This window comes from Phalaenopsis equestris, unplaced genomic scaffold, assembly GCF_001263595.1.
Source record: "Phalaenopsis equestris unplaced genomic scaffold, ASM126359v1 Scaffold000600, whole genome shotgun sequence".
NCBI classification, from domain to species: Eukaryota; Viridiplantae; Streptophyta; class Magnoliopsida; order Asparagales; family Orchidaceae; genus Phalaenopsis; species Phalaenopsis equestris.
The window spans coordinates 1,184,930-1,193,768 of record NW_018165040.1 but is presented as its reverse complement, the minus strand read 5'-3'; the positions used below and the strand labels follow the sequence as shown (position 1 = coordinate 1,193,768).

The 8,839-nt window shown below is 36.8% G+C and overlaps 1 protein-coding gene across 1 annotated transcript in view; it reads right to left on the bottom strand.

Moving 5' to 3' along the window:
- Positions 1 to 1,635: 1,635 nt before the first annotated feature.
- Positions 1,636 to 8,839, bottom strand: part of LOC110029649 (TPR repeat-containing thioredoxin TTL1-like) — a 17,699-nt gene continuing 10,495 nt past the window's right edge. Inside the window, exons 6-7 of the mRNA XM_020732040.1 lie at positions 2,194 to 2,300; positions 1,636 to 1,857 (exon numbers count right to left, since the gene is read on the bottom strand). Coding sequence (XP_020587699.1) covers positions 1,705 to 1,857; positions 2,194 to 2,300 — 260 coding nt within the window. The 3' untranslated portion in view covers positions 1,636 to 1,704. The remainder of the gene's footprint in view (positions 1,858 to 2,193; positions 2,301 to 8,839) is intronic.

Here is an 8,839-nt window from a genome sequence, read left to right as displayed (position 1 = left end):
AGGATCATAAGATGATCGGCTTTTAATGTGACCAAATCATCTAAGAAAACTCTATCTAATCTTCTATGTTTGCCACTGGAGCAACACCAACCCACTCACAAATATATTCGTTTCACATTTTGTCTCTATGTGTAATGTCACTCATCTACCTAAGCATCCTCATCTCAGCAACACTTAGCTTAATTTAATGGTTCTCTTTAATGAGCCAACATTTTGTACCATAAAGTGTTGTGGGTCTCTCCAACATCTTATAAAATTTTCCTTAAAGCCTAATCGGTTCTTTTCTATCACAAGATAGGTCTGAACCATTCCTCTATTTCAATCATCCAACTTGAATTCTACTAATAACATCCCTATCTATATCACCATCATTGTGAACAATAGACCTGACATATCTAAAGCTTCATCTCCTTTTAATGACTTGATCACCGATTGTTATAATAGCCGAGGAGACTTGAATATTTTTAAAATGTAAACATTAATAGAAACGCATAACGTAGACTTTGATGATTCAATTTCTTAAAAAAAAAACAGCAATTAAATTAAGAGTCTGTTCGGGGCGATGACATTTTTAAGAATACGCACATTTCACATATTAATTTCTAAGAATACGCACATTTTAATAAATTTGTACACAATAAATATAAGAAACCCACATATTAATCACAACATTTATGTATTTATTTTAAACTATGACTTGAGATCTATTTGAGACAGCTGTAGCTTATTAAAAAACAGTTATGAAACTAATGAATAATAATCTGATGCTAAAAAATTGTGATAGCTATTAAAAATTTTTATATATAAATATATATATAGGTCAGACCACAACTAGAAAGCTGTCACCGTATTTAGTCAAACGTGGTGAAAAAATACATATTTCGGCGACAGCTTTCGAATAGCAGTCAAAATACAATTTATCCAAACAGACAAAAGTGTCGTGCGGTGCCACACCACCACTGCACGACCGCTCGAGGGATGACAAAACGGCTCATTGTTCGCGAACAGCTCATGTTCGGCTCGTTCGCTAAATTAACAAGCCGAACACAAACAAAGATTTATTCATTCGTGTTCGGCTCGAAATACTACTCATATATATATATATGCAAAAATTTAATTGACTACAAGACTACAAAGAATTATAATCAATTAAAAGTATTAATTAAGAAAATAGAATAAAATTTATTAAATTAGATTCAAATTATGTTTTAATATAAATAATAATTTTTAAATCTTGCCCCAACCCTTAACATTGTATGGTTACGAGATTAGGGTTTTCAAAATGACTCTTTGTTCGTGAACAACTCGTGTTCGGCTCGCTAAGCAAACAAGCAGAACACGAGCACACTTCTTAAGCTCGAAATATAAACGAGCCGAACACGAGTTGAGCCTGGGCTCACTCGAGTTCGGCTCATTTACACCCCTACCCGAAATGGACCCTAAGGCATCATAACATTGCTATAATTAATGAGAAAAAGAAACCCAAAAAAAAAAAAAAAAAAAAAAAAAAAAACAGCAGAGCAACACAAATAATTCCAAATTGCTCACATTCTTTATAATAAAATGTATATAATCAAAATTACAGCAACAGGCTTGGAAATATGGTATGCATGTAAATGAAAATTACAAAAAAGGTATAGAAAAATGAGAAAAATTGAGGCATGGGATTTTATTTGTAAAAATTGAAGAATTGATACCAGAAGCTTACAGACAGTAAAGCCTCACAGATTGCTCCAACAGCTGCTGGGTAGGGCGGATCAGCTCTTTCACCATAACGCCATTTTTATATATTCTGAAATTAGGAACAGTAAACACATTCTCTGCCTTGAAAACAGCTTGGTTCTTATTCATGTCCACCTTTAATTCAAGTAAAATATGAGTTATCATAATTATAAGAATAATAATAAAAGTACGAAGAAAATCGGAAAGGAATGTCGGGCTATAACTCCTTGACTCGGTTAAGAAAACCGGAAAGGAATGTCGTGTTATAACTCCCAAGCTCGGTTAGAAAAACTGGAAAGGAATGTCGGGCTATAACTCCTTGACTCGGTTAAGAAAACCGGAAAGGAATGTCATGTTATAACTCCCAAGCTCGGTTAGAAAAACTGGAAAGGAATGTCGAGCTATAACTCCCAAACTCCGTTAATAAATTCGAAAAAAAGTAGGAGATTGAGAATTTGTGTTGAGATTTACCTTGAGAAACTTCACTGAGGGAAATCTTCTACTCATTATGTCAATAAATGGAGATATTTGGATGCAGTGTTGGTCTATTGCAGCCATGAACTGCACAACTGAAACACCTGAAGAAACCAAAGTTTTAAGTCTGGGATTAATAATCCAGTTTGATGTTCGGAAAGAAGAGGCAGGCTGGATTAAAAGGGGAAGAAGAAGAAGAAGCACTTGGTCTACATAAAACCAATCAGCACATTCAATCACTATTTGAAAAAAAAAGATCAGTTTTACTTTTTATGGGGGTTTGGAGAAATTAAAGGCCTATTTGGGATCAATTTTGCTTTTTTTTTATTTTTTTATTTTAAAAAATATATTTGGTTAGTATGTTATTTACATATATTTTTTAATTTTTTGTTTCTAAAAATAAATTAAATGTTCTTGAAAACTCTCAAAAAAAAAAAATTTGAGATGTTTTGAGTGTTTTTAAAAACAACAGCATCTTAATCAAATATGTCGAACATGCTTTTGATTTAGATCAAAACATATACAAAATAAAAGAAAATTAGAATATAGAAAATAAGTTTTCAGAATGTGTTGTTTGGTACATTGGAGGGGGTGGGGATGCATTGATGTAGTTGTGACTTGAAACAGTTTTGGGGAGAGAATTGAAGGATCTTTACTAAGGATCTATTTGGGGTCTAATTTTTAGTATTATTAGTTTATTTTGTTTGTATCTTAATTAAAATAAAATATATATGAAATGGTACGCATGTTTAGTTTCTTTTTTTAAGAACACTCAAAATAACTCGTAGATATTTTGAATTTTTTCTAAATAAAAAATATATATATATACAAAAAAATATGATAAACATGCTTTTAAAATAAAAACAAAAATAAAAATAAAAAAATAAAAAATAAAAGTGATCCCAAAGAAGCCCTAAATAATTGTAATTATTTATAGGTGAATAGAATGAATACAATAGAAAAGTAATTGAGAGATTAAATATTGTTTGAGTAAATATACAGTGTTCCAAAAATATGTACTACCCATATATCATGATTTCTTAGTGTGCATTCTTGATACCTAATCCTAAGTGTATATGAGATACACCTATTGTAATGAACGGGAAAATGAAAGAGAGCATAGAGCTTTGGGATGATACTGATACACCTGCAATGCCAGTAAACGAGGCGGACGAACTGGTCTAGACCAGCTAGACTCAGCATAACCCAGCCAGACCCAAACATAAGCCAGCCAGTCTGACTTGATAACCCAGTCGGTCTGGCTTGGCTAGTCTTGCTGGGTTATATAATGATTTCCTTCTGTGCATTCTTGATACCCAATCCTAAGTGTACGTTAGATGCAGCTATTGTAATGAACGGGAAAATGAAAGAGAGCATAGAGCTTTGGGATGATTCTGATAGTCTGATACACCTGCTGTGCCAGTAGACGAGGAGGACGAACTGGCTGTGGACCAGCCAGATCCAGCAAAACCCAGCTAGACTGGCCAAGCCAGCGGGCCTAACCGAGAGGGGAGGAAGCTCTAGGAGCAGTTTAGGGCTATTCTAGCTCCCAGGCGGGGCCTACTCAACCTTTAATCACATACAATAGGAGAGGAATTACGAAGAATTTTGGGGAGAGAGTTTGAATGTATCTTGAGGAGTATCTATTAAAGCAAATTAGCTAATGTTTATTTTATGTTTGGATTTGTTGCAGTTTTTCTTGTCTTGGCGTTCCTAGCGGTGTCTAGGATTTGTGGAGAGACGATCAACCTCTCGAATTGTATATCATCTATTATATCTTGCTTGTTTGTTTTGATATTGATCATATTAGTCTGACATTGGGTTTTCCCACAAGTTGCTCGTTGATTTTGGCTCTGGTTCGTATCAAAGCAAGACCTTGAGAAGTATTTATTAAGACGAATTAGCTAAGGTTTATTTTATGTTTGAATTTTGCTACAGCTTTTCTTTAGTCTCTGTGTTCCTAACGGCATTTAAGATTTATGGAGAGACGATTTATCTCTCAAATTATAGATCATTTCCTGTATCTTGCTTGCTTGTTTTGATATTAATTAAATTTGTCTGGTATTGGGGTTTCCCACATATCTATTGCAAGTTGCTCATTGATTTTGGCCCTAGTTCGTATCAATTTAGTATCAGAGAAAAAATTTGGAGAGTACTTATTAAGGCGAATTAGCTAAGGTTTATTTTATTTTCGAATTTGCTGCAGTTTTTCTTTTGACTTTGTGTTCCTAGAGGCATCTATAATTTGTGGAGAGATTGTCTAACTCTCGAATTGTAGATCATCCCTTATATCTTGCTTGTTTATTTTAATATTAAACAAATTAGTATGATATTGGGTTTTCCCACATATCTATTGTAAGTTGCTCATTGATTTTGGCTTTGGTTTGTATCAAGTTGATATTAGAGTGAGATCTTAGAGAAATGATAACAAAGAAAGTGGATGCGTTGGAAGAGAGAGTGGAATGTGAATTAGGGTAAATTAAATATGGGATGAAAAAAACCATCTCCTCCATATCCCTATGGATGAAAGGTTTTCTTCTATAAAAAATTGATTCGGGAGCTTGGAGAAGATGATAAAGAGTCTTATTGAGGTACAGCCCAAGACCTGGCCGAAGGCTCAATTTGCGAACCCTAACTGAGGGTCGACGAGATGATCCTTGGACAAACAAAAGGAAAAGATTTCAAATGAGAGGAGCTTGAGAAAAAAATCCACCACCAATAACATCCAAGGACACCAACGAGAAGCAGATTAGAACTTTCACAGAGGGAATGATGCCAAAATTTGGAGGATCTATGCAAGAGGTTTAGAGGAGCACGAAGAAAGAATGAGAAAAATCGGAATGAGATATAGTTATGATCGAAGAAGGGGGTTTCAACCTAGATACATGGAAACATCGGAGGGAGACAAAATTGGGGAGGTGATGCTAGGGTTAGAAAGTTGAAGATGTTTATCTTCGAGGGGGAAGACGCACATGGGTTAGTATTATTGGGTGGAGCGATATTTTATGGTGAATGGGCAAAATGGGTAGGAGAAGCTCACAATGACAGGGCTATGTTTGGAGAGGCAAGATACTCGATTTATTCATTGGAGGAATTTAAGAATCGCTTGTTCGAATATTTTTTAGTCATTCGAGAAGGAGACCTACAAGAGAAATTCTATGTCTTAACTCGGGAGGAGATTGTCATGAAGCATAGGGAGAAATTAGAGCTATTGTCAGAACGGATAATTAGAGCTATTGTCAGTACGGATAAAGAGGGTTTATGTAGCAGGAATGGAGAACTTTATGAAGGGCCTAAAGCCCGACATATGGGCATCACTCCAACTATTGAGAGTGTGAGAATTGAGGGGGATGATGGAGCTCGCCCATATAGTGAAAGACAAGAAATAGATGAAGAAGACAAGACTAGTGAAAAAAGCACCACTAGACGATTCCATAATAGTCCTCGAAGACCATGACACTGAGGACACAAACAGATCAGAGGTGCAAGACAAGAGAGCAAAAAGATTATGTTTTTAATGTGACGAGAAGTATGCCTCAGGCCACAAGTGCAAGGAGCGCACGCTCTAGGTCCTCTTAGTTCGTGAGGAGAAAGAGGTCGATAATGAGGAGTCGGAGGAGGAGCACTTGCACTTGGATGTAGTGGAGGTATCCCTCAACTCGGTAGTGGGATTTACTCCAAATCAAATCATGAAGGTGAGGGAACATCCAAAAGTGGTGTTGTCGAACTGTGGGGTTACTAACAATTTCATCTCCAATCGGGTCATGTACCTGCCGGGGTTAAAGCTGGTAAATTAAGTGAAGTTTTGGAGTCATGATAGGGACGGGGAATGTATAGAAAAGTCGAGGAATTTACAGAAGATTAGTGTTGACACTACAGAACCTACAGGTGGTGGATAACTTCCTTCCTTTAAACTTGGGAAACACTAATGTAATTTTGGGGATGATGCAACTACAGATGATTGGGGAAACAAAGGTGGATTAGAAATCCCTGATTATGGATATTCGGATGGAGGGGCGAAAGGTGAACTAAGAGAGGAAGCAGCCAATGCAGAACCCTGGTTTCACTCAAAACCATATTCAAGATGATACGGGGAGCATAATTGGGTTATTTGGTAGACTTGCAGAGTATACAGAAGATCCGAGTGCTCGAGTCAACAGAAGTCTCTGAAGGTGTTCAACAACTTCTGCAGCAATTTTCCTATATCTTTCAACAGTCTGGCGGATTGTCGCCACCGAGGGAGCACGAGCATGCCATCATGTTGAAGGACGAAGTTCCTCCTATCAATATCATGACATATCAAATGAGCTTGAAGTATTTGTTAGAGTAGAGAATGATGACTAAGAAACATCAAAGGTGGCTATCCAGGTTACTTGGATATGATTTTGAGATTCAGTACTAAACATAATTGGAGAAAAAAGCTATGTTCCGCGGATGTACTATCGAGAAAGATGATGAACACCAACTAACAGCTTTATCAATACCCATGGTAGACGGGAAAGCAAGTAGGATGATAGGCTGCGGAAGATGAGAGCAGAGTAGTTATAGGATCCAAACAATCATTCATGATATGCATTGAGAGGGCAACAACCGCTTTATCAGGGATGCTTCATGTTACCGAGAGCATAGGCATACATCCCCAAACCGTTGCAGTACTTTCAAAATAGCGCTAATGGGTGGCATTTACAGGTACAAAAGACATAGTCCACAATCTGCAGAGCTATATTCCGTGGGGATGTGCGAAGATGAGATAACATGGTGGTAAGATGTGATTTGTGTCAACGACACAAGTATTTAACTATGGTGTAAGGAGGTTACTACAACCTCTAGCGTTACCTGAGAAAGTTTGGGAGGAAGTGACGATGAATTTTATAGAGGGATTGTCAGACCAAAGAGGTTTACAGTGATAATGGTGTTGGTGGATCGTTTGAACAAGATTCCACCCTTGATTCAGTTACAACACCTTTACATTGTGTTGTCTAAGCCACTTATGGAAGAAACTGTTCAGGTTACAAAGAACAATCCTAAAGAGGAGCACATCATATCAGACGAAGATGACCAACAAGTGTGTGGAAACATACATGTGTTGTTTTGTATCAGATGCACCAAAGCATTGGGCCAACGAGATCACTTGGGCTGAGTAATTGTATAATACTTCATACCATATTGCAGCATAGAACTTTCAGGATTCTATATGGGCAGCATTCAATCCGCTTGATACACTATTGGCATGATACTGCATAGGTATACAGTGTAGACCAGTACTTGCAGGAGAAAGACAGGATATTGGAGTAGCTCAAGGAACATCTACTGAGGGAACAACATATCACGAAGAGGATGACGTATGAAAATAGGAGGGGTACAATTCGAGTCCGATGAGACAATTTATTTGAAGTTGAAACCTTATCGGCAAAAAACATTCACCATGAGGAGCAAGAAACTTTCTCCATGATATTTTGGACCCTATGGAGACACAAAACACGTCGATGGCCTACTGTTTGAGATTACTACCATCAATATTATTACATCCAGTCTTTCATGTATCACGGTTGAGAAGTGTCATTGAAGATCATAATCCCTCGTCTTCACTACCTTCGATGCTGACAAAGGACATAGAGGTGATTCATGAACTTTTGGTCGTTGAAAAACTACGTGGAAGACTGGCTAGAGCAAAGGAAGTAATGGTTAAGCAGAAATATTTGTCAAATTATCAAGTGACGTGGGAGACTTACGAAGTGATCCAAAAGCAGTTTTCATCACTCCACCTTGAGAGCAAGGTGTTTCTTTTAGGGGAATGTTGATACACCTACTGCAATTGAAGTCGAGGCGGCCAAACTAGTCCAGGTAAGAGCAATCTGGATAGGCCAAACCCAACCGAGAGGGCCAGAAGCCCTAGGAGCAGCTGAGGGCTATTCCAGCTGTCCGGTGGCGCCCACAAAGTCGTTAATCATGTACAAGATGGGGAGAATTAAGGAGGGTTTTGGGATAAAAGTTTGAATATAACTTGAGGGTATTTATTAGAGCAAATTAGCTAAGGTTTTTTTTTTTTGATATGCTGCAATTTTTCTCGTTTTGTTGTTTCTAATGACATCTAGGGTTTGTGGATCATCCCTTATACCTTGTTTGTTTATTTTGATATTAATCAAATTAGCCCTATATTGAATTTTCCCAAATATTTATTTTAAGTTGCTCGTAGATTTTGGCTCTGATTCGTATCAGATACACACAACCTGTTTTGAATTAGAAATATTAGCATCAATCTTCTCGAAAAGCCTAACATCCCATATAAAATAACAATCAACTTTGACGAGCCTTTTTCAATGAAACACAAGATTATTGGCAATACATAGGGTTGTAGAATTGCATGATATAGAATCATAGGTTCAACTACTGGAAAATTTAATTCTTCTAATAGAGTTTTGACTAGGGCTGTCAAAATGGCTCGTTGTTCTCGAACAGCTCGTGTTCGCCCCGTTAAAAAACTCGTGTTTGATTAGTTTGCTACAATAACAAGCCAACACGAACATTATTTTTGCGCTAGATATATAAATGATTTGAACATGAACAAAGATTTGTTTGTTCGTGTTTGACTCGTTTTGACTCGAAATACTGCTTATCAAATATATATATATATATATATATA